Here is a 26486-nt window from a genome sequence, read left to right on the forward strand (position 1 = left end):
CCCTAATTCCTTGTAGTCTCCCGGTTTAGGTCCTAAAAAAGGTACCCGAGTTCTCCTTGCTAGTGCCCCTTAGGCTTGTCAGACCCTCAGTCCTAAGCCCATTACAAGCTTATGTGGACTGAGTTAAACTCGAGAGGACACATTCCCTTATGTCTGTACGGAGAATAAATTCACACGAAGACATATGGTATATGAATCTCGAAGGTTACTTGCTAGGCCTATACAGAGAATAAATTCCCACGAAGGCGTCGCTTTCACATCCACTTACAAAAGGGTTTGGAGCTCGGGTATAGAGCCTGTGATGAATATTTGAAAAGCTGAAATCATTAGAAAACATTAGTACAACTATTTATTTGAAAAATAATAATCAAAGGTAAAAAATAAGAATAAAAATGTTAAATTAAAATTTAAACTTACAATTTTCGCTTAAGAAGACAATCGAAAATTAATTTTGGCCTGACCCACTTACCTGACCCAGTGGAGCCGCCAAACTGTCGTAACCGTCCTTCGGGCGGGCCATGAATCGGGCTTCGACTTAAATAAAACGTGTTAGAGCCTCCACCAATCATTTTTTTAAAAACAAATAGGTTGATCGGATACCTTAATTTATCATCTTACCTTACATGCATTTGACCAAAATGTGTCAGATTCGGGAGTCGATTACAGTCAATGAAGGATTAGCACCCTTGTACTGTCTTTTCGGTACCAACTTAATTTCTCGGTTGTCTTAATTGTGAAAATTAAAAGTTAAATTGAAATTTAAAGATTTGATTCAAAATACTTACCTTTGATCGATTAAAATTGCACCTGAAGGATCAAGAATGTTATATCATAAAATAAATGAATATTAAATATTAAATAAATCAAAGAGAAAAAAGGTTAAATTTAAAAAAGGTTTTAAAAAGTTGAAAGAGAAAAAAATAAAATAGAATATAATAAATAAAGTGTTGGCACTGTCGGCGCACCCCATGGAGTAGCGGAAACAAAACTCAACGGTCTCACCAGCGATCCAAGTACGAAAAATTGAAATCGGGAGGAAGAGATGCGAATACTTACAGTGGGTTCCTTGAAAAACAGCAAGAACGACAGTGAATACTGGTTTTGTAGATCGGTTCGAATCTCAAGCCTCCACGAAATCACGTCTCGGCCTCTACTCAGTTCACCCGATTGAGAGTAATCTTTGTTTTCCCCCAAAACTCTTTTGAGAGAAAACGACTGAAGGTTTTGAGTGTGTGTTGTAACATGGCTGCTAGACCTAACACACCCTTTTATAGCCAAGTTACCCTAATCATATTAGGGTTTTATTATTTCAAGTTAATTAAATCTGTATTTAATTAATTGGAATTTAATAATCCTTTTATATCCAAGTTACCCTAATCATATTAGGGATTTTATTATTTCAAATTAAATAAATCTATATTTAATTAATTGAAATTAAATATTCGGGATTATTAAAACATATATTTAATTAACTCTAGATATATAATTTAGTAACATACAACAATTGTACATCTTTGCTCGTTTCAATCATAGGGTGTGACCTTGTAGGTTCTTGTAACGTTAGCAGTAATTATTAGAACAATTCTAATATTACATACAATGAGTGACATCTAGCAATATATCATTGTCGCCTAAGTTACAAGAAAATATGATTCGACATATCATCTTGGTGATTACTCTTTTATGTATTACATCTTTATGTCCTTTATATCTAGAATAGGCACAAGTATTGGAATAGTCACACTTGTATAGCCCATCTATTGTTTCTTGATATCAAGAGTAGACTTTAATTAACGATTAGTTTATGATATCTCATATCAACTTATTCGAGCATGGCCATGCGTTTCTAGTCTTACTCAATCAAGTGGCCTGTGATATATTTCCTATTATGTAGGAAGGACAAATCATATCTTAATCATACACACCCACTACATATATTGAGATATATTCAATAACATTCTTTATAGAGCAACCAATTACGGAGCTTGTTTAGCTGCATCAAAACATACAACAATATATGTTGGGATAAGTAAAAAAAATGTTAAATTTTGAAAGAAAAAAAATGTCAAAAGAGCATGTTAAAATCCTTTTTTTTAAAAATATTAAAAAATAATACTAAAAATAGAATGTTAAAATATTTTTAAAAAATATATAAACAAATAAATAGATAAAAATTGAGGGATCAAATTAAAATAAATTGAAATTGATAGACCAAATTAATGTTAAAAGTGAACTGCAAGAAAAAAAAGGGTTAGGGGACCAAATTACAGAATACAAGAAGTATAATCAGGAACTAAATTGAATTAATTGAGAATTCAGATGCAAAATTGCAATAGGTGACCAAATTGAACTACGCATCAAAAGTCCAAGGACTGCAGAAATAATTTAACTTTCTTGTATTTATAACCCGGTCCTCCTATAAATAGCCCAAAATTAACAAAAAAAAACATTTTCATTCCATTTCATAAAAAATCCAAAAAAAAAAAACTCTTATATATCCTATCCCCCAAAACCATCTGGCCACTGGCCGGCAACCCTCGACGAGCCCCCTCCACTGTTAGCCGTCGCGCTGGCCGTCAAAAAAATTCCAAACCGCACCCAAAAGCTTCTACTCTACTCCCCGATAGTGAAACTGAACCTTAAACCCCCTAAACGCATAGATCTAGGATTAAAGGCCCGAGTTTTACCTAGTGACTTTTCGTATTTTGGCATCCTTGGCTCCTCGCGGTTGTGCTTCCCTTCGTGCATCCGAATCTCTTCTCTCCTTGAATTTTGTCTTTGCGATGGATGTTCAAATATGCTTTGTTTTTTTTTGTGTGATGTTTGGGTTGCCTCGCTTTCCTTGCTTTTGTTGCTTGGTTGTTTTCGATTGTTCTCCTCTGCTTTTCAGCCTCCCCAGTGAAGCATTTATAACCCCCATTCGTGTTTGTTTTCCATTTGCTTCAGGGCTCGTTTACCCCCATTTATCGATTTAATCGAGATAGCATATGTTGTTGCTGAAAACTCGGGATGGTGTAGTACCGGGATTCCCTGATTCGAACGCCAAGAATCTCGACCGGCGCGATTTAGGCCATTGGTGACTTTTCGATTGTTATCCACTATGCGACGCTAGGGTTCCCGAAACTCTAATCTGCTGGGCTAGTTCAGGTCCATTTTCCTCCAAATCAGGCATGCTTTGGTAGGTCAAGGTGGCATGGCTCGGTTGGGCTTCCTTGGACCCGAATAGACTCTTCATTGGACCTAAACATAAAAACAAAAAAAATGATAAATATATATGTATAATAAAATAATATATAATAATAGTAATATATAATAAATAATATATAAATATAAATATAATATATATATATATATAATATATAATATATAATATATAAATATACTATATACTATATATAAATATAATATATATATATATATTATATAATATAATATAAATATATATAAAAAGGGTCGGACAAAAATGTGTGTCTACAAACACTATAAATATCAGACCTCCAAGTATTTTCTCAAATATGAGCTTTAACTAAGAATTGCTTACCTAGTCTGTCAACCTCTAGATGTTCTTGATGCTAAACTTGTCAATAGATGTGATCAGTGACTAATACATGAGGTTAATATTTCACAGGAATTGAAAGTACGAGAAGAAAACACCAACCCATTCCTTTTAGTTTAGTGTGACCAATATAAGAATCTAAGTACCTCTTAAGCTATCTTGGTTGTTTTCTGGGCTTATTTATCTGATCATTTATTAAATGGGAGAAGATGCTTCAGTCGATGGCTGAGTTTGTTTATAAGGAAAAATTTGTTGTCAAACATATTCCAACGGGTCGTAATTCAGCAGCAGATCAGTTGGCAAAATTGGCTTCATGATATTCCCCGGGCTAAATGTTTTCTGGTTTATGGTTGATGCTTTTCTGTTTTTTTTCTTCTGGTTTTAGTGCTTTGCTGGTTCTGTTTACTTTTTGATTGTAGGGTGTATTTAGGTTGCTTTTGGTTGTCTATTGAACTTGTAGGTGGTTGTCTTAGTACACTGCTCAGGTGCACTCTTTTTCCTCAATTTAGGGTTAGAGAGATTTTTTAACAAGGCCCTGAGTAGTATGGTATATTCATTGACGAATAATAAAGTATTATTTTTCAGGAGAAAAAATGAAATTGATACCCAAATCCATAATCTAGAAAGAAAAAAAAAGCACTATACCAAGTACATATGGTCGATTGGCCAAGCTACTCATTTTTGTTCCCTCATATTCTCTTAAGTCATGAGTTCTAAACCCATTAAGAACACTCATCCTTCTTATAGAGTTCCCCTTTTCTCCCCTGAGGTAGGAATAAGATTAGGATTAAATTTAAAATTTATAAAAAAATTAAATCACTAGATCATCCGCACATTTGGAAAGCACTTTACGTAAAGCATATTTTTTTTATTAAATAATACCACATTATCTCAGTGATGAAGGCTTATGTTAATTATGATTGAGTGTTAGATTTAAACTCTACTATTTTATTTTTATTATTATTTGTGCAAATTCTTTTGCTTCCTAAATACAATTTACTGTTAAAGTGATTTTATTCATGTTTTCTTCAGTTTTAGGAAGCAAAATTGTACGTTATTGCTGAGGTTTCCAGTTGTATTTTCTTTTGAAACAGTTTCCAGTTGTATTATATGTTAATGTCTAGAATGATATGTTACTTCATGTGGAACACAAATTCCGGTGGTTCTAGCAGTTATAGGCATACCATTTCCAACAATTAAGGATTTAAACTGGGTTTCCCTCTTGAATAACAGAAAGATGGGCCAGGAGCACCAGGAGGACAGTCTTGGACAGTGCAATGGTTGAAGTTTGACAATTCATACTTCAAGGTTTGAACATGAAATCAATCTCTTATTGAGTAAGAAGGCATGCAAAAGCGTAAGACTCTCTTTTATCCATACAGGACATTAAAGCGAAAATGGACGAAGATCTGCTTGTATTGCCAACTGATGTTGTTCTTTTTAAAGATCCTTCTTTCAAGGTAAATATATACCAAGAGTTCAATTTAAGCCAACAAGAAAACATAATTGCAGTTCTGGCTTAAACATTACTCTATTTGTAGGTATATGCTGAGAAATACGCTGAAGATTAAGAGGCGTTCTTCAAGGATTATACAGAGGCTCATGCCAAACTTAGCAACCTCGGGGCCAAATTTGATCCTCCAGAGGTTTGTTTGCATTGGATAGTTGCATGTCACTTTTATGAATAGGAGAAGTTTAATTAGTAAAAAGTTATAGGCTTTTGTTACCATTTATCCCACTTTTTCCATTAATATATAGCTGAAAAGTATAAAAACATGGATTTATCATATCCAAATTTATATTAAGAATATCAAAATCATTACTAAACAGTCAACTAACAAATCCATTGATTTGAGAAATAATAATGGTGAATATTGCATTTTTTAAGTACTTTAATATTGATTTGCTACATATGGTGATCAGGGTATTGTGTTAGATGATAGTCCCATTCAAGCTGCACCAGAGAAGTTTGTAGCTGCCGATTACTCAACAGGAAAGGTTGTAACATCAAATACCTTATCTGGGTAGTTTCTTTGAAATAATTATATCTTATACCCATGTTTAATACATATTTGAATATGATATAAAAGTAGCATAAAAAAAATTAGTATTGTTTTTCAATACCCATATCAGATACTTTATTTATGTTCAACACTCACTCCCCAATACAAGAACCACAACTAATTTCCTTATAGCTAATGACTTCTAAAATTCATTTAAGCACTCATGGTGCAAACTGTTCATCTTTGTTTGTTTTCCATGATTTTTATTTTGAGGAGCCTGGCTTGTAACAAATCAATTGAATGAATATTTTGAAACTTGAATTGCAGAGAGAGCTGTCAGATTCTATGAAGCAAAAGATTTGAGCAGAATATGAATCATTTGGGGGAAGTCCAGATAAGCCTCTACCAACCAACTATTTTCTAAATATCATCATTATTATTGGTGTTTTGGCCATTTTGACATCTCTTCTTGGTAGTTATTGATTAGTGTTTGAGCTCTCGTTTTACTACTTTTTATTTACCCCATTTTGCTGCTGTTTTGTATTTTATTCCGTCTGTGTAAATATAAACATAACACATTAAAGTTTTTAACACAAGATAGTGATTTTTTTTCTTATGTTTCTGAATTGTATTGTATTTTTATAGTATATTCAAATTTATGAGGCCCAGTTCAACCTCACCCCAAAAAAATTACAAAAATCATTGCAAGCAGGTTTCTAAAGGTACTTGAGATTCTAGGTTCAAATACCGTATATATAAAGATATAAATATTTATTGTTAAATGACTTAGAATTTTTCAGAAATCATCTTGTATTCACAGGGGGGAAAAGTCAACTTCAACTCAATTTATTGTTTTACAAGTTGAGGCTTTGAACGAAAACTAAAGTAGGCCAAAAGTCCAACGCCGAAAGCCACCACTTTGGAGGACCCAACGGTGACGAATCAAATACCAATTAAACATTTAAATGATTCGTGATAAAATTCAGGTACATTAGGAGTATAGTGTTGTTGTGGATGTAACCGTTTGTATTTGATCTAAATATTATGATCGAATTTTGGTGATTATATTTATTATTAATATAATTTATAATTATTTTACAAAATTTATAGGAATGAAAGTTTAGATATTTGGTTATTTATTAAGCAATAAACAAAATATACGTCAAATTCACGTATGCATTAGTGTAATGAAAAACATGTGTAAAATGTCAAAGTAATAATAATGATAAATTCATAGTATCAAAATCCTAAAAGTAAAAAATAAATATGACTGTCAACGATTTCTAAAAAAAAAACTGGGGTCAATATCCAGTGAGAGCAAAATTCCCCTTTCTCTTCTATTAGTTAGAAATTATTAAAAAAAAGAGTATGACCATAAAATGATAAAAATAATAATTTTTTTGAAAATACTAACAAAATATCTCATATTAAAAATATAATAAATAATATAAAAATGTCTTTACTATAAGACAAGAAAATTGAGATTATATTATTTCGAGTGACGAACAGAGTCTGAGTGAGTGATTTAGAAGAGAGACAAAAAAAAGAAGAAGAATGAATTATAAAGCTCAGTAAAATCTAAAAAATAAACTATAATAAACACATAAATAAATACAAAAAAAATCAATATAACAATTTAGATTTAACTAGAAATCAACATAACCCCAACCATCAACTAAGCTTCCAAGACAAAATTCCCCGAAATATCTAACAACAAAACACAGAAAAAAATACAGAGCCAATATAATGAATGTTACCAACCAATACATGGATGAATCATCGAAATAAAGTGGACGTTACCAGTAAGAGTATGGACGAACTAACAATCGTGATAGGAACAATGAATGTAACAGTAAAATTTTTGAGTCAATATATGAGAGTTGATCTGAGATAGCCTTGGATCGGTATAAGATCTTAATTGGATCATTGAGGCTAGTTGGGGTAAGAATTAGGCCCAATTGGGCATAACAAAAAGTTTTTTATGAAAACTTTAAGATTGACGGACTAAAAGGGTAATTAATCCATTAAAAAAATTTAACAGCTGAATTGATGAAGAAATTATGATGTCATTGTAGGAGATTATGAGGGGGGGTCATATTTTCTCCTTATTTGCTTCATCTTCCTCTTTCTCCCCTAATTTTAAAGCCCTCATTTTAGCATCTTAGATGTATAATCTCACCCTCTTCAAGGTAGGATGCATATTCCCCATATTGAAAGGTATGAGCTTGAAGATGGTTTTAATGAGGTTTAAACCATAGGGCTAATTAGTGAGTTCTAGAGCATGTTTATGTTTTAAATTCGTTTCTTAACATTTGCATGATCATTAGAGTAATTAAAAATCATTTCGATGTTGATATAAATACATATAATTCATTAAGTATTTTAATCAAAACATATAACTTTATCAATAATTAAAATATTTTTAATTTGATAAAATTACTTTAGTATAAGAAAGATGGAGAGTTTGATTATGATATGAATTTTGATTGGAATTTATATATTTTAATTTTGTTGTCATTTATGTTTTTATTTATTTTCCAAAGCACAATAACCCTTAAAAACACTACGGAAATCTTCACAACACATACATTAAAATCAATTTACTAGAAAAATATTACAGAGTTTATTACTTTTGATATATATATATATTACATTATATTTGAATGATCAAACTGTTGATCCATTGTTGCCAGAGAGTTCAACCTCGGATGGCTTGACGTCGTCGTTTTCATCATCGTCTTTCGGGGTAGACTTGAAGTAGCAAGCATACAGAATCAACTGTATTGCTCCAGATAGTGCTCCCAATCCATTTGCAATCTACATCATCAACCCACACACACAAATAACTTATTTAGTAAGAATATATATAAAAAATCCATTAATTAATTAATTTCTTTTGTTATTTTAGCTTACCAAGATGTAGAGATCCAGGCGAAAGAGGGCATACATGACCCAAATAACTCCATTAAGAAAGTTGGCCAATGAGAGATAAAATGGAATATATTTGACACTCTTTGTTTTGATCACTTTCCTCTGTAAAGTTCAATATATATATATATTAACTTTAAATAGGGTAAATTTCAGACCTTTACTGTCCCATTACTAAAGAGTTAACTGTATTACACATCTTCAAATTATAATCTTTATTCTAAATTAATCTTCACATTTTTTAATATTTTAATTTCATCTTCAAATTATGACTTTTATTTTAAATTGATCCCAAACTTTCATGCATTCCAAATTCATCCACAAGCTACGATCTTCATTTTATATTGACTCCCAAACTTTTAAATTTTCTAATTTCTCTCCCTCACTTTTAAATGGTTTTACGAGATGTTATTGGAAGGTTCAAAAGTTTGGGGACCGATTTAGAACGTGGGTCATAGTCTAGAGATAAATTTGGAACATTCAAAAGTTTGAGGATCGATTTAGAATGAGAGTCATAGTTTGAGGATTAAATTGAAATCTTTGAAAGTCTAAGGACTAATTTAGAATAAAGGTCATAATTTGAGGATGTGTGGTGTAATTAACTGTTAATTAAAGGAAAATACAGGGAAAAGGAAAAGATATGACATACCATAATGGTAAGAGGAGAAATATACATTACAACTCCAAATATGACAGAGAATGCCAACAATGGCCGATCTTTGGGCATGAGTTTTGCGCAATTTCAATGTGCATGCCGCTACAACGCCCAAAAATAATATCTCAATGCCAAGACATCCAATAACCTTCAACTGCAAATTCAAAATAAATAAATAAATAAAATATTTGTAGAGAGTACATGGAGAAATGAAGAGAATGTTGGGGGGGGTAGAGTACTCGGGGTTTGTTGGTGGAATAAAGGAAGAAAATGGTGAGATAAATGAGCTCCATCCCGAGTCCAATGCTGTTGATGGTCACCACAAGTGTGCTGCCTGGATGAACCATTGGCATACCATACAATATCCACAGCATGCAGTTCATTGCTGTTGCTATGTACGGATCCGGTTTGAATTGCTCCAATGTTTTTCTCTTATATATGTTCACAAATGTTGGTCTGACAAAAAAAAAACATGACAAAAGAGAATTCATTATATACACTATGATGAATCCATAAATATTTTTTAGATTAGACACATATATATTTACTATACAAAATTTTTACACGAGATCAACACAAATAAAATTTTAAGGTAATTACAATCATAAAATAAATTATTAATTAAAGAAAATTCGAATTTTAATGAAAATGAAGAGTAATGTAGGGAAAGATCAAGAGTTTTAAATTTTTAAGGCACATTTGAGACACAAATACAAACATACAAAAACCAGAAATATAAAAAGCATTGAAGTAGAAAGAGATTTTACATTGGTGATGCAAATAGAAAGAATGAGATGACATTTCCTGCAAAACAAAATAAAGATGTTACATGAAATATTGATCTTTCAAATATACAAAAGAAATTTAAGAAAAACAAAACTAGCATACTTGTATAAACAAAACGGCTCAATAAGGCATTGAAAAAAAATTCGTGTACTGCAATGGATTTTTTATTTTTCTTAATTGGAGAAGATGATCAAATGATATGGTGTCTTTTAGGAAGACGGTTGGACGACATGATATCTTTTAATTTTTATGTATGCAGAATACGTCATGTTGTCTGATCGTCTTCTCCGATACAATATAGAAAAATCCCTAATTGAGAAAATAAACTTTGACGGCCATTATTTTGAGATTTTTCCTACTTTGGTAGTTGGCTGATTTTGCATACTTGTATGGAACATATTTACTAAACTAAAAAATAAATAAGATAAGAGTGTAAAACTTCAAATAACTTACCAATGATCCCTGCAATTGTTCTTGCAATTTCTTTACTAACCATCTTGAAGCTTTACTTGGAAAAGAAGATAAAAAATGAAGAGTCCAAGGCAAGTGTCGGAAGAAGCTATTGAGTTTGCATGTGATATATAAAACCCTAAACGCACTCAATTATCTTTCCTTATAGAGAAATTATGTAGCCTTCATCTTTTATGGGTACCAACTTATAATGATACAAACTAAATTGGAGATTATGTAATGAGCAGATGCGGGTGAGTTCACAGTGGATATAGAAAAAGCAGCCAGCTAAATGCTTCCACGTCAGGTCGTTGGAGTTGATGAAAGTGATCAAGTTGCCTACTAAGGACTACGTGGTGAAAACTCAATCATGAGATTAAACTTGTCAAATCTTAGCAGGTCATGGCTGCAGGTACAAGCATTTTATTCTGTGCTGAATGGATGATGGCGCTACAATGCAATTTGAGTTAAATTTTACTTTCTCAATGAGGGACAAAAGATTTTGAAGTTAATAGTGCATGTTTTATGATTTTTGTTAAAGTATCTATGTTGGGTATATATTGGAATAAGGATATTTTATCATGCAAATACATTGTAGTTTATTCTTTATTGATCTTAACTTGATCCGAGAGTCATACAAAACCCATTAGTACTAACTTGAAGAACTTCCCAACAGTTTTTTTACTGTTCTTAATGGTTTTATCCATGGATTTAAATTGTGATTGCGGTTGTATTTTCAATTATATTGTGTTTATCGTAATTGCTGCAATAAAGGGTGTTAAGACAACATTACAAACATTCGATCGTTCAATAACAATTTCAAATGATATCTTTTTCTCTATATAACGGTAGTTATTCTTAAAATGAACTACTATTTAAATCCTTGATTTTATCTTAACTTGAACTAATAAACCTTGTTTTAATGCATAATCAAGATTATAATTAATATATCACAGTTAATAGAAAAAATGTAGACCACTTATGCTTTGGTTGACTGTAATATATGATGATTTTGGTTAGTTTTTGAGTAAGCATATTTGGTTGATTGATTAAATTGTTTATCTTTATTCTCCCATATTCTCTTAAGTCATAATTTTAGATCTATTAGAAGCACTTTATTCTAATAGAATCCTTCCCCTCCACTCTAACCAAAACTAAGATTTATATTTAAAATTTATCAAAAGAAAATAGTTAATTTTCTCTTTTGCATCCTATGTTGATTCTTTCATTGTTGTGATGATAATATGTAATTGATCGTGTCAAGTGTCATACACGCCACTTTACACTATAGTTTTCGCATAGTAAACTGATACCTATATAATTTACTAATTATTAATTGTTTACCATAAATAAATATTAGGTTTTTAAATAATATTTAAAGTTAATATTTTTGTATCATAAATAAAATAAATTAAAAAATATTATCTTCGTCATAAATCTTAAATATTTGATCTATATTAATCATTTAATGAATCAAATATATATGGTTATAGAAAAATTCTTGTATCATTTTAAAAAAGGTAGAGACTGTGAGGAACTAATAGATGAAAATTTCAAGTATGTGAACATTATTATGGTTGAATGATAATTGTTAAAGTAGGAGTTAAAGGCAGGCATGCATTACCCCAAAGTTTGACCGTATGTAGATGGTTGTAGTTGTAGCCTGGTAGCGATGAGAGTGTCGCGTACCGTAAATGAAGATGAGATATTTGACAGGATTATTGGGCTCCCACCAAACCTAACCATTTTCTTTTCAGTTTGGATTTCAAAAAAATCTAATATATCATCGGCTCGCTTTACGATGAATAATTTTAATATGAATCTCCCTTAATATTCATTTCATATTTCATGAATATTCAAAACATAATGTTATTTGATTCGGATTTATATTCTAAGTGTAATCACCTAATTTTATTCGGGGATCCTTTCAATTTTTTAGTATCAATATTATATATATATATATATAATTTTTATATTATATGTTATTTATATATATTATATATTATATACATTATATAATATTCGTATTATATATATTAGATAATATTTATATTATATATTATATAGTATATATATATATATTAAGTATAGTATTTTTTTAGTATATAATATTATATTATGCATTATATATATTATACTATTTATATATAGTATACTATATACTATATAGAATATTATATTTTTAGTTTATATATTTATATATATTACAGATATAACGTATATACATATAAATTGTTTTATTATATACATAATATATATTACATATCATTAGTATATTATTATTGATACTATTGTTTTTATATGTAGGTCCAAGGTCCAATCCAATCCAGCTAAGGTCCAAGTACAAAACCCAACCAAGCAAGCATGCTTGATCCAACATACAAGTCTGGTTGAGGGTCCAATAGTTGAAGCCTAATGGAACAAGCTTGCCTAACCCAACGAGCAAGTACAATTGGAACCCATCAGTGAAGGCCTATTCCATCACCAAAAGCTAGGTTTTTTTGTATCAAGGTTCAGCGTCGCATTTACCAGATTCGTCGAATGCAAAAGAAAAATCAACAGTTCAGATGGCAAGAAAACTAGGGTTTGAAAACTCTAGCAATTTATGTCACTTGCACAACCTATAAAGGACCGTTGGATTTGGCCATTTGATTTAACAATCCATATCATATCTGAAAACAACGAACACCATTGACCGATCGATAAACGTCGCGTGAAGACCACGCGCCAAACAAAAGCTATTCCCAGATAATTTTCAAAGGATTCTGGCAAGAAGAATTTTGGGAAACATTCCAAAAATATGAAAGAAATAAACTAAATCGGAATAAGCAACATAATCAAATCACCTAAAAGGTAACACAATCAAATCCATAACAAAAAGGAAAATAATCCCTTATCAACAATCCAAATCAACGAAAATCATGCAAATGCGCAACGAATCAAAATGAAAAAAAGTATCTATTTTTATTCAAATCTCGTTAGTTTTGAGATCGCATGAACCACTAGTTTAAAGAAAAGAGCTTCCCCTCAAGCTATAAAACTTCTTTCAAAAACCAGAGAAAAGGATAAGTTTTCTAAGCATTCAAAGCACCAAAAACTCACCCAAAAAAATCAAAAGAGAAAAGAGGAGAGACTACTTATCTTTGCATTCATTGTAGTGGAAAGTAGATGGTCGTCGAGAAACTAAAGAGAAGCCTTTGAGAAGGTAAAAAATTGCATGGTATATTTATGCCGTTGGGATTGTTCATAGGATATTTAGACATTATTTTTGGGATTTTGGGGTTAAGAGGGAGCTTTTGGGTAATTTTAGGGGTCTTCGACCACCATGGGTGGTGGCCGGAGCGACGATCGAAATGATAATCGTCGAGGTTCATGGTTAATTTTTGGGTTTGGTATAAGAGAGGAGTATGGAGTTTTTGAGGGAGTTTTTGTTTTTTTTGGGTGAGAGTTAAAAATGAAACAAAATGGAAAAGCTAGGTTTTATACCTCCACCATTTTTGAGTTTGGTGAAACTTTATCAACCAACCATGTTTTCCATTTAATTCATTTTAGTCTGCTCTTTGGATTAATTCGTATTATTTGTAATTCAACTCATGAATTTCAGTTCATCTATAATTTAATTCTCATAAATAAAATCGATACATATATGCCTTTTTAATCCTTAATTACTTATTATTTATTTAAATTTGTGCTTTGATCTATTTTTAGTTGTTTTGTAGCATCTTTTTATTTTCTTTAGGTTAAAATACCATTTCTTTTAAAGAAGTTCTTTAATCCTGAAATTTCTTTGATGGTAAGTAAATCAGATCTATCTTTTAAATTTTTACTTAAATTTTAATTTTCACAATTAAGACAACCGATAATCGTGTTGGTATCGAAAGGGTAATAAAGGGTGATCATCATTCCTCGTTTGTAATTGATTCATGAATTTAATAATTCTTTGGTAAGACGTAGATTCGATAAATGGATAAGTATTAGATATCCAATCTACCTAACTCAAAAAAGATCAATAGAGACTCCATTATACAAATCAAATCTAGATACGTACCCGGGACCACCCGAAGAACCGTCGCGATAACTTGGTGGCTCCTCTAGGGACTTAAAGAGATTCAAGCCATAATCGATTACCATGTGTCTTTTTAGACGAAAGTTGAAAGTTTAGGCCTCAATTTATATTTTTGATCCATTTCACTCACCTTTAAATATTTTTACTTATAATAAATGGTTGGACTTACGGTTTTCTAATGCTTTCATTTTTTTTTAAAAATAGAAAAATAGTACATTTCATAAGCTTTATACCCGAGCTCCGTCCCTATTAAGTGGGGGTGAAAGTGACGCCTTCATGAGAATTCATTTTCTGTGTCAAGCTAAGCAAGTAGCCTTCAAGGTTCATATACCTTATGTCTTCATGAAAATTTATTCTTTATGTCAGATATAAGGGAATATATCCTCTCTAGTTTCACTCATTCCATATAAGCCTGTGATAGGTTTAAGACCAAGAGTTTGATAAATCCCAAGGGGGTACAAAAAAGGATAACTCGGGTCCTTTTATAGAACCAAACTATGTTGTTGTGAGATTAGAACCCACCCCCAAAGACATGTTAAAACCCTAGGATACTCGATTCTTTTTACCTTAACTTTTATTTATCACTTGAGGCATGCAAACTAAAAATGTACGCGATTAGAGTTTATATTTCTGTGAGAAAGCATGCGAGATAGAAATCATGTTCGGGTAGGAACAAAAACATGTGGGTAGGAATTGTTATCTTGATTTTAATTATTTTTTACCTTACTAATTTGTTTTTTTTTATTTTTCTCTATTTTTTCATCATTTGCATCATAACATAGAGGTGTTGATCCGTGAGGTGTTTGCCAACTTGAAACAACTTTCAACAGTGGAGAAAAAAGGTTATGATGCAAGAAACATAGAATATAGATGTACGATAATGGTTAGAGAAGACTCAAAAAGAAAATTGTGACAATTTTTAGATGGTTACATATCAGAGTTTGTTGATTATGCTTCAATTAGTATTAAGCAAAACGATGTATAGGAGCTACAAAACGTGTGAGACAACTAGAAGTACAAAAAGAAGCAAAAGTTCTATCAATGCTATGGTGACATTGCACACCTCCTCTTTGTCAAAGTGAATGATGCTTTAATCCAAGCTTTGGTTTAATCTTGGAACCTGGGATATAAATACTTCACCTTAAACAACGAGGATATGGTGCCCACAATAGAGGATTACACGACCCTGTTGCACTATGAGGGAATTTAGATGGATTAGATCTTTTTTAAGTTCATAAAAAATTAACCTTTCAAGAATAAATTAGCAATGATAACAGGGGTAGATAAAAAGTGGATAACCGATCAGGTCAAACACAAAGGCAAATGAGAGAGAATTGCATGGACTCATATCTAAAAATTGATGTTAGACCATCCCAATGATTGGAGGATGATAGATGTCTTTGTATTAGGGATCTATGGCCTGGTCATTTTCCTAAAGACTTTGGAGTATATCGAAGTTGCAGTGTTAGAAATGTTCGAACAACCACCTAGAAAGGTGAATCATACTCTGGCAATTTTGGTCGAAATGTTTCGATTATTAAGCTATTATCGAAGGGTATGAAGAGGTCGTTTCATAGGACGCGTATAATTATTAGAGGTCTGGACCGTAGTCATTTCTAGAAGATCGATGGGATATTTTATCATTGATTTAGTATGAAATATTAATCTTTGAAAGATATTCTCACACAAAAATGTTGAGAGAATACCCTGAAAGAAAGATGGATAATGATGTTCAAGTACCTTTAGGACAAGGAAATTATATAGAGGTTTCCATGACTGACACATAGTGACATCCTTTATCGATATGAGGATTTTGATATAGTGATGTTACTCAGACTGTGGGAAGGAGTTAGTTGTACTCATCTTTTAGCTTTACAATAGTATGGAGCATGACAGTTTATTTCAGTCACACATGAGCTTATAAAGTATGAGTTACTATTCCAAGGAGACAATTATAAGAAGAAGAACAAAGATATATCAGAATCATGAAAGATGTTTCGAACTGAGGTCGTAGCAAGATCATATGGAATTGAGTCAATATGAAATTATAAATAAAGACATAATGTGGAAATTGAATGTGTATAAGATTCAATTATGACATCCAAATTCATGGGGGACTTGATGATTTGGAAGGAATTTCACACCCTTCATGCATTGTCACTACCTTCGAGGTCCTCTCGACAGAAGCTACGCTCAAGTTATTCTACGGAGTGCCAAGTTAAAGGTGTCTATATCTATGATAAATAGGGAACCTATTTTCTTTTTATTACATTTTCCTTCAAATGCTCTCTGTGTACTTGTCAAAAAACTCATTTCATATAAATAAAAAAAGACATTATTGAACCATGTTTTATAATATTTTTGATATAATAAATTAAGGTAAAATGTTTTTGGACTTGATTGAATTTGTTCAAAGTTTTCAAAAATAATTCAAAGTCCATTAAACTAGAATTTAACCACAAAACAATTTTTCTAGGTACTTAATACCGATGCTGTTCTTACAATATCGATACTACATGAATAATATCGACACTGTAACCCCCTCAGACAGATATGGGTGGCCTGATCTGATCCGAGTGTCACATTAGAGCCACCGGAGCGACAAATTGTAAAATCTCAGAAAATTTAAAATTTTTATTAAAACATGTAAAATCATAAAATGATTTATAAATACAAAAGTAAAATTTACAGTATTTAGAAGTAAAACAAATTTTAGACTCACATGTAAAACAAATTACAACCTATATGCCCCCTAATCACCTACATCGTACTTCACAAGCAACGCCAGTGGAACTCCCCTTCTGACGTCGATAGCCGCACTAGTACGATTCTTTTAACCTGAAATGGTGAGTAACAGAGTGAGCTTTGGGAAGCTCAGTAATACAATACTACCAGTTGATACTATAAGACATGTAAATAATTGTAGAACAATGAAATTTCCTTATTGAATCAAACGTATACATGTTTTCGGAATAAGTTGGGGTTCCACTGGTAGTTCATCGAGTAGCAGCCATGAAGATATCAGTTCATAGGAAACATTCATAGTATCAAGTTTACAGGAGATCGAATAGGATGTCTAGTGTGTTCCAACCAAAACCAGTAAAAAGATATAAATCTATTTAAAACAGTAATTGTTTACAACATATTTTCAAAACCATAGTAGAACCCTCCAACTGAATACCTTTATGCAGTTCCCCAAAACTACATCCATAAGGGCTTACCCTAAGAACACAGTAAAGAAAGCTAATATAAGGGTATACCTTAGGGCCTATAGGCCTACCCAAGGGTATCCTTAGGTCCGTAAGGATTTACCAGCTGGATCAAGGTTGTACCTCCATACTCCAGAATCCTATCCATATAAAAAAATCCAATAGAAATCAGTTTTAACCGTAAATCGTAATATCTGGATCGTGATCCAGTCATATGTCATAACCGTGATAATAAAATAAACTGTATAACTGATCTCCACATGTACACCATATATTCCCATGATTAACCCAAGGGAGTGCCTTGGGGCCTCAGAGCCTACCCAAGGATCAACTTAGGTCCGTAAGGATTTACTAGCTTGATTAAAGCTGTACCTCCATACTCTAGTCTACATAGATAATATCCCAATAAAATAGTTCGAGTATAACCCGTGAAAACAGGAAACCATAGTTCATAAACCAGTAAATTCCATGATTCCATAAATCATGAACAATTCAAATTTTTTGATGAAACCCATAATCGGAGAACACATACCATGTTATCATGGTTCATAAACTAGTAAATCAATAATTTCTTTAAAACTTAATTCAAAATATATAAAATCGTCATGTAGTACATGTGGAGCACACTAGAGGATCCAAGTATTTTTCAGAGGTACTTGGTAGTTTATCAGCAATGGAAAACATGAAACTAATGTAATTTGATCGGATTACAGGAACAAGGTCCTATTGAAAGTGATTGATTACTAATATATCTAATAAAACATTTAGAGTTGATACTTTAGAATCCCACTATGATCCAGGTGCATCAGGAAGGTGTTCAGGAACCTTTATATTGAATAACTTCTAGATTCATATTTACAGAGGGTGATTCCATTACTCAAACAATCTGGGGTATTCAGGATTTTATATTGAATTATCAAGATTTTAAGTCCAATGAACCAAATGGGGTATTCAGTATCCTTGCATCTGAGTTACTTGTGTTTTCAGATATGACTGGAGTGATTTGAGCTGATATGGGAGAAACAAAGATTCAGGAAATTTACAATCTGTGTCGATCTATCGGATTATCGAAATAACTCGAGCTGAACAACTCCCAGAACTAATGCATGTTGATCGATCAATTTGTTGCACTTCCATGGTATTCACTCTTGTATACCAACAATTCTTGTCCATAGATCACCTTTAGAATCATCGCTGAATATATCTTAAGGAGACGAATAGATATTCCAATACTCTATAACTCATTCCCATGTTACAACACTATCAGGAAAATGTCAATATACTTGATTCGTGGTTCACAACCCATGAGGATAATGCATCATATAAGCTCATCAGTGTTTCCAGACTTATCCAAGTCACTCACTTAGTCCTAAGTCATTGAGGTTACTAAGGTCATTTACACTTTAGGGCATTTTGGTCATTTTATACTTTAGGACATTTCTATAAATCCAATATAGATCCGGAATTTAAATTGATGATTCCAAGATTCAACTGAATCAAGATATGAGCTCTCAGGTCGTTCCCATTATCACAGTCATACATATTTCTTTTTACTCTTTAAGGGTATTATCGCAATTTCATTCAATTCTGTCAATGACATTACTTCGAGTATCTTAGGCTTGAAAGTGTTTCAGTTTCATTAAAGTTCAGATTACTTTGCTCACTTGCTCACTGGAGATTAATTTCACTACTAGGGGAAGTCTTGGTCCTTTTCCAATATAAGGGCATTTTTGTAATTTTACCCCTTAGGGCTATTTTAGGTAACGTATTACCAAATATTCCCGGTATTTAAACTTAAAAGAAATTAATCAAAATATACGGATCTTGAAGTCAATTTATTCATTATTAAATCACAGAGCTTAGTATTATTATTATTTTCGATTGATTTCCTACTTTCTTAAGTGAGCCATATAAGTCTTATCTGGTTACTGATATTTTATAGTATTCATATTGAGTTTAGGAAATAATCACTACATGCATATGACCAATTATAATTATCCATGCAGGAATCAATACTAACATGTTTCATAAAGCATGAAACATGTAGTGATGTATTACCTTAATTTCCTTGCCATACCGATCGACCATTTAACTCCTTTCGACTCCTCTCGAACCTTAATTCAACTTCCAATAATCCCTCGGATACAAAGAAACCTAATTACGTCAAAACCTAGACTTAATTTAAAAACCATATTTAATCCGAAAATAAAACATTGAAAAATAACTTACCGGGTGCAAATTTGGCAAAACAGACTTCGGATTCAGACTCAAGACGTCGAAAAACATAAAATGGGACCCTTTTGAAAAAGTTAACTTTTTGGTCAAAGTCAGTGGGTTGACTCATACTGAATTGACTCAGACGGGTTGACTCAGACCAGCCGTGTCGGTTCAGGAAGGAGGGTGGGGTCGACCCAGTTCTGGAAACTACCTTGGAACCAAAACAATGTCCATACGCACCCGGCGACGCGTGGGGCGACGACAAGGGTGATTCCGACTGGCCATTCACTCTCGAAGCAACCTAGCATCATTTCAGACCAATTCAGATCAATAATATCGACCAAAATCAAGCCAAAACTGGATAACAATAAAATAACCAAATGATCTCGGCTTACCCATGGCGATGGACGGTGACGGCATAACCTAGGAAGACGAGATGGGTCAGTTTTTAATCGGAATCACTGGGGAAGGCCATGGTGTGGGCGGTGAGGTGTTCTGGTCACCAGTTCAGCCGGAAACGATGAAAAACAGAGGCACTCGAAGTGGTTTCATCGAACTTTTTGACAGCTCTCCACGACGAACAGCGGTGGTTTTTCGATGGATAAGGGTTGGGTTTTGATCAATGTTCGACGGTGAGTTTATTGGTGGCGTCGGAATGACGAATGGTGGCCGGACGGTGATAGAATCGAGTGACAAAGAGGGTCGGTCGAGGATTTTTTTTTTGGAAATGGGTATTTGGCAGCTAGTTTGATTCTGATCGGGGGGAATAAATTTTCACTGACCATTAAAAATGGTCAAATCTAGGACTGGGTCCCTATATTTCCAGCACTTCTTAAAACTAACCCAAAAATTTCATAAACTTACAATTTGGTCCTAAATTTTCCTTATTACAACTTTAATTCGATACTTGAAATTAATAAATTCTTGCCACTAATTTTTGGGGTGTGACAGATACTGTTCACGTGGTATCGATACCAAAGGTAAGAGAAGTATCAATACTCTCTAGGTAGTATGAATATTACCAGCTGTTTTCTGAATGACTCAAATTCCATAATGCAAAATAGGTACCGATACTCAAAGGGGTACCAATACTAGTTTACACATTGGTATCGATACCATGAAGCATAGTATCGATACTGGTCAAGCCCAACGGTCTTTAACGACTTGCTTATTTAAATATTACAAAGGTAGTACTGATACTTATTAAAGGAGTAGCGATACTCCCTATCTTGGGTAGTTTTATTTTACAGAAAATTAATTCCTAATGGATCCAAAACATCCCAACAGCTAGAAACGGCCACGAACTCATTCCATCATATAAAAGCAAGTTGAGGACATTTAAAGAAAGTTGGAGAACACCTATCCAAGCAATCAAACAGAATAGAAGATTGTTTTCATTCTTATTTTCCTTTCTCTTGTAAATATTAGTGTTTTAGTGAGCCTAATTTCTGTAAACATATTTCTTTAAAAGGTTTTCTTGTTTACATCTTTTATTCATTTATAAAGGGGATGGGTTCTAGCTTAGTCCGTGAAAAGCTAGGGAGTTGTAAAGGTTATCTAATTATCTTAGAAAAAGAAAGAACAAATTAGTGTATTTGTTAGAAAATCCTAAGTAAGGAGCTTAGGTAGTGGATGTAGACTTGGTTAAGAAGTCGAACCACTATAAATCCTTGTGCAAATTGTCTCAACTTTATACTCCTTACTCCCTAAACTCAAAAAGGCAATTCCCCCCTCTTGACAAATTATTCGGTTGATCATTTGAGCTTCATCGAAATCCCAACAAACATTTTTCTTTGAAAGCCCAATTCTCTTCTCATCTTGTATTGAAATTAAGTACGAGTAATTTATTCACTTTGAAGAAAGATCATTATGTATTATTTTACAAAATGTTTCTGAAAAGTGCAAGTATTTAGAGGCTTATAGGGGTTTTGATACAAAACTTATGGGAATGGCTTGTATACCTTTTTGATGGCGCATTTTGTCCAACTTTCAAAGGGGAATAAGTGGTTTGCACTACATAAAAATGCTTTTCATTTAATATTAAGGTTAAAAAAGGATTCATTTCTTCACAGAACACAATAACTGAAGTCAACAATACATCAGAAATTCTAAAAAAGAGAAAAGATCAAGATCGACAGAAAAAGATCAAAACTTCTCCCAAAAATGAAAATGCCAAAATAACACATTTGCATATACATTTTAGGCATACCTAAGAACATTACATTCATAACATTACATATATGTGCATAACTTTACATATTTTCGAGTTAAATTTAAACTTCACGACAAATGATATTAGACTAGAAGAATGCTCATATTCGACTTTACTCGCAATAAAGGAGTCATTCACATTAGCTTAAATCAAGAATGAAGAGCTAATTTTCATCTGACTTAACCTACAAAGGGGATTCATTCAATTTTGACTTAATTCGCAATGAATGAGTCGTTTGCAACTTAGCCTAAGTCCACAATTAGGAGCTATATGCCTGCCAATTTAAAAACTCGATGAATAAACAAAATAATTAGAACATTACAATTTGACCCACTTTAAATAACGACATTTACATGCCCACTATGTCATTATCATTGTATTCTAGTTCTCCACTGAGACTCCTCCAACGATATTATTATCCCATAATGAACAAAAACATATTCCGAGCGCTGAACTCGTAAGACCCATCATACAATAACTCTACTGTACTATATACATTCATAACATAAGCATGGAACAAATATAATCAAAGAACCAATGCAACTATTTCATCGATACTACCAAACTATCTATCTAAGGTACATCCACTATCACAATGTGTTGGTATTTTTGAAGCTCATTCTGAACAACCGAAAATGTACAAGAGGGGTGAATTGGCAAAAAGTGTTTAGGGAGTAAGGAGAAAGAAAAGATAGACAGTTTTACACATCGACGGTTCGACTTTTCAACTAAGTCTACCTCCACTATTTTAGCTCCTATTGCATGTTGTGAGTACTATAAAATTATACGCAAATAATGTGCAAGTATACACAATCGCTTAAGTAATAAAGTGATGAGTGAGTATCATCTCCACAGAGTTGGGTGAAATTACAAAAGTTTAACCAAAGCATCTACGTATAGTTATTGTTTATATGTACTAATGAAAAATGTAACGGTAATTGAAAGTGTATGTGATGGATATGGATTGATATTCTGATGTGGTAGCAAATGGAAATGTAGCGGCAAGAGCAGATTTTTAATATTGAAAATGATGTAATATCGAGGCAATGAAAAATAGTAAAAAAACAACAAATAAATGATAGTTTAATAATCCTCACACAACAAACTTCCACTGGAATGAATGGTAGGGATTGATTTAAAGATGCTATAACTTATCTCTCAGGCAGATTTAATCGATCTAAACTTCACTTGCTCGACAGTGTTTTCTGAAAGTGCTCCCGCTATCTCTAATAAAAGGAACCTAACAGAATAGAATGCCACGGCATCTCCTCTCCGTCTCAGTTATGGCAGCCTACACTATTGATAAAAACTACATTTTTTAATCATTGAAATCCTATCTTAGTCTCTCTCAAGTATTAAGGGATTATGATAATGATATAATATTACTAGGTCGGTTCAAAGCTTAAAAAAATACTATAGCCCATTGCTTATGTGGATCTTTTCTTATGTTTCTCTCGAATACTACAAGTAATTTTAGCTAAGTTTCTGTCGAACACCTAGCCTTCACCTAAGGAATGAACACTCTCATGTAAACTTAGATGATGAAGCATTCATAAGCAAAGCAAGCAAATATAAAAGTTAAACATAAATATACCATTAAAATAAAGTTAAACATCCATAAAACAAACCCACCAAATAAAGTTAGTTCATGGTGGGGTTTGAATCATCCATGAAACAAGCCATGAAATATTTTCGTTCCAAACAACCCAATAATAAATGGAAAAATAGCACCAAAAGGAAGGGAGAAAACGCCTTCGACGCGCACATCCAAAGCTCTCCTCAACCACCAAGACTCACCTTAGCTCACTAGCTCCTATTGGATGTCTAGCTCGCCACTCCTTGGAGCTTATCAATGGAGAAACACCACTCAAGGAAGAAGAAAGGGTTATGGAGAAGAAGATAAGAAAATGTTGCTGAAAAATCCTCCATCTTTTTTCTCTCTCATGTGAGGTATCTTATATAATAAAAAAATCTAAGGGTAATGATGAGGTTGTTATGCTAAAAATACCCCTCATACCCCTAGAGTCACTCCTTAGGCGTGAGTCTTATCCTTCTAAGTGGAAGTGGTCCCCAGCAGGCGGTTACAACCATTATTCACGTGCTTTGCCAGTTGTCCTTTTACAAAAATATCTTTTTATCCGTTTCTGTGCCAGAAATGCCAAGGCATTTCAATTTGCTTCATCAGCATGTGATGTCATGACATTCCTTCCCAGTGCGACCTTCTTCTTGCTATTTCCTGCACACCACAAGCAATTGAACCTTTATCTCATACAACATCCTTACAAGATAAAATAGCAATACCACCACAAATGCAACTATATATAACTACATGTTCCTAAAATGACTAAAATGAGCTTTTAAACAAACAATAACTTAAGTGAAAAGGGCTTTAAAAGTAGCCTTTTTAGGAAGTTATCATACCCCAAACTTAAGGTATTGCTTATCCTCAAGCAATGTATAACAATTAACATAAGCAGAATGTCATGGCAATTTTCAACAATAGGACAGCAAGACAAAAATTGAATTTCAACCCTTAGAAAAATTGTCCTCAATCTATACTTAATATATTTAAACAATTTCTAATCAAGTCCCCTAGTTTTTTCCAAGGCATTTACTCATTCATTAAGCACATTTTTACTGATATTTTTCAATTGCTGCTACGAAGGGAGTCAGCTCATCACACCTACCTTCCCACACTCTAGGTGAATGGGAGCTTACCTTCCACCCTAAGTTAGTTAAGTAGAGTAATCCTGTGACTACTTTTATTCACTCATATGCGCGTGGCTGTGATTTATTAAAGATAGTTTCAGGTAATGCCACGGCAAAGCGGAGTGTCCCTCTACATCTATGCCTAGGCATTTATTCACAGTCTCATATATAAGAGAGTTATTTTTTTATTTATCTTTCAATTCCAAAAATAACTAGAGTTCCTTCATAAATTTTTTTCTAAATTTCCTAAGTATAGAGAACATACAAATCGTGTAAAAATAATTCATAAAACATCAAGCCCTAGAGTCAGTTCTATCATTCTCAACAGTCATTTATATTCAATTTCTAGCCTAACAAGTTCATCATCGTCGGGTATCATCAAGACATTTTATCTAACTGTCATATCACTTACTGATGCAATGGCATAATGTTACGCTAATGCTATCATGTACATGTTCTACTGAGAACCCTACCTCCCCCAAACTTAAGGGAAGCATTGTCCTCAATGCTTAGGGAGAACTAAAATAAATAAAAACTATATGCCATGCAATGAAATGCAAAATGAATGCAAATGGATGCAAGTAGAGGTACCTCATAATTTATGTGGTGGTGTTGCCGTGGAGGTGCTGGAAGCTCCTCGTCTAGTGCACTTTCACAGTGGTGCAGGGTTGGACTTTGAAGAACTAGAGTAGGACTACGAAACATTGATGCGTCCAATCGATGTTTTGGTACGTCGCCCATTGCGTCGTGCAGGAGAGGGGTCATGCACATGAATTGGACTTGGTGTTTTTTTAGTAGGAATAACAGGTGAGTCAGGGGTCTCGAAACATTGAGCTTTTGGAGTCGGTTCTTCAACTAGAGGATCAATGCCATCGTGCTTTGGATCGGGAAATGCCTCAGCATTGAATGCCGGAAGAATTTCATCTGGAAAACATGGAAAATTCTGTTGGACGCGGGGAAGGATTTCTTGAAACATCGTTTCCTCCACAACATCTCTCTATTTGACATAACCAAAGAAATTTCGAATATCACCATGTAAATCGTGTAAATGAGTCCGATTTTGTATAACAGCTTCTTCGAGAGCAAGCACCCTTTCCTCGACATTTGATTGTGCATCCTCTGCAAACTTCTCATGAGCAGGGTCCTTAGATTTTGGGTTTTCAAGACCCAACAATAATGGTAATCTAGCCCTAGTAATACCCGAAACTCCAGATAAAATTTCATCAAAAGCATTTTCACTTACCATTTTCTTTCGACACAAAGCAGTAATCACATTTGGAAATACTAAAGCACTCACCTTTTTTCCTAAACATTCATGCACTTGTTGAACAATGATCCTACCCACTTCAATAAAATGAGTTTCCATAATCGAATGTAAGAGCATTAAACAGGGAAGAGATATCTTCATATTTTGGGATGTGGGCATTAACTTGTGCTTTTGGAAATGGTTCCACAATTTGGCACGCGGTTGTAGATGTTCACAGTTAACCGAGTAGCAGCTGGTTTGGCAACCATTCCATGAGTTATTTGCAAAGCATAAGTTCTCTGAAACTCCATTATAAGTGGCACTGTCAACTTCATTTTCAAACTTTGCATGTTGGTCTTCAATACCCTGCTAATGAAAGTATCGATTAATAGCAGTTGGTGTAAACCGAACATACTTACCTTACACAAAAATAGAATGCTAGTTCGGTT

At 33.1% G+C, this 26486-nt stretch overlaps 1 protein-coding gene and 1 pseudogene across 1 annotated transcript; one reads left to right on the top strand and one right to left on the bottom strand.

The window, feature by feature from the left end:
- LOC120176159 overlaps window positions 1–17989 on the top strand; it is a 33846-nt pseudogene extending 15857 nt beyond the window's left edge.
- Window positions 8227–10424, bottom strand: LOC120176160 (bidirectional sugar transporter SWEET4-like). The gene is given in 7 exon segments (XM_039182650.1): window positions 8227–8376; window positions 8473–8592; window positions 9137–9179; window positions 9181–9296; window positions 9382–9598; window positions 9910–9946; window positions 10382–10424. Coding segments are annotated over 7 exon segments (726 nt in total).
- Window positions 17990–26486: the final 8497 nt, after the last annotated feature.

Source organism: Hibiscus syriacus, unplaced genomic scaffold (assembly GCF_006381635.1).
Source record: "Hibiscus syriacus cultivar Baekdansim isolate YM2019G1 unplaced genomic scaffold, ASM638163v2 tig00112230_pilon, whole genome shotgun sequence".
In the NCBI taxonomy this organism is placed as follows: Eukaryota; Viridiplantae; Streptophyta; class Magnoliopsida; order Malvales; family Malvaceae; genus Hibiscus; species Hibiscus syriacus.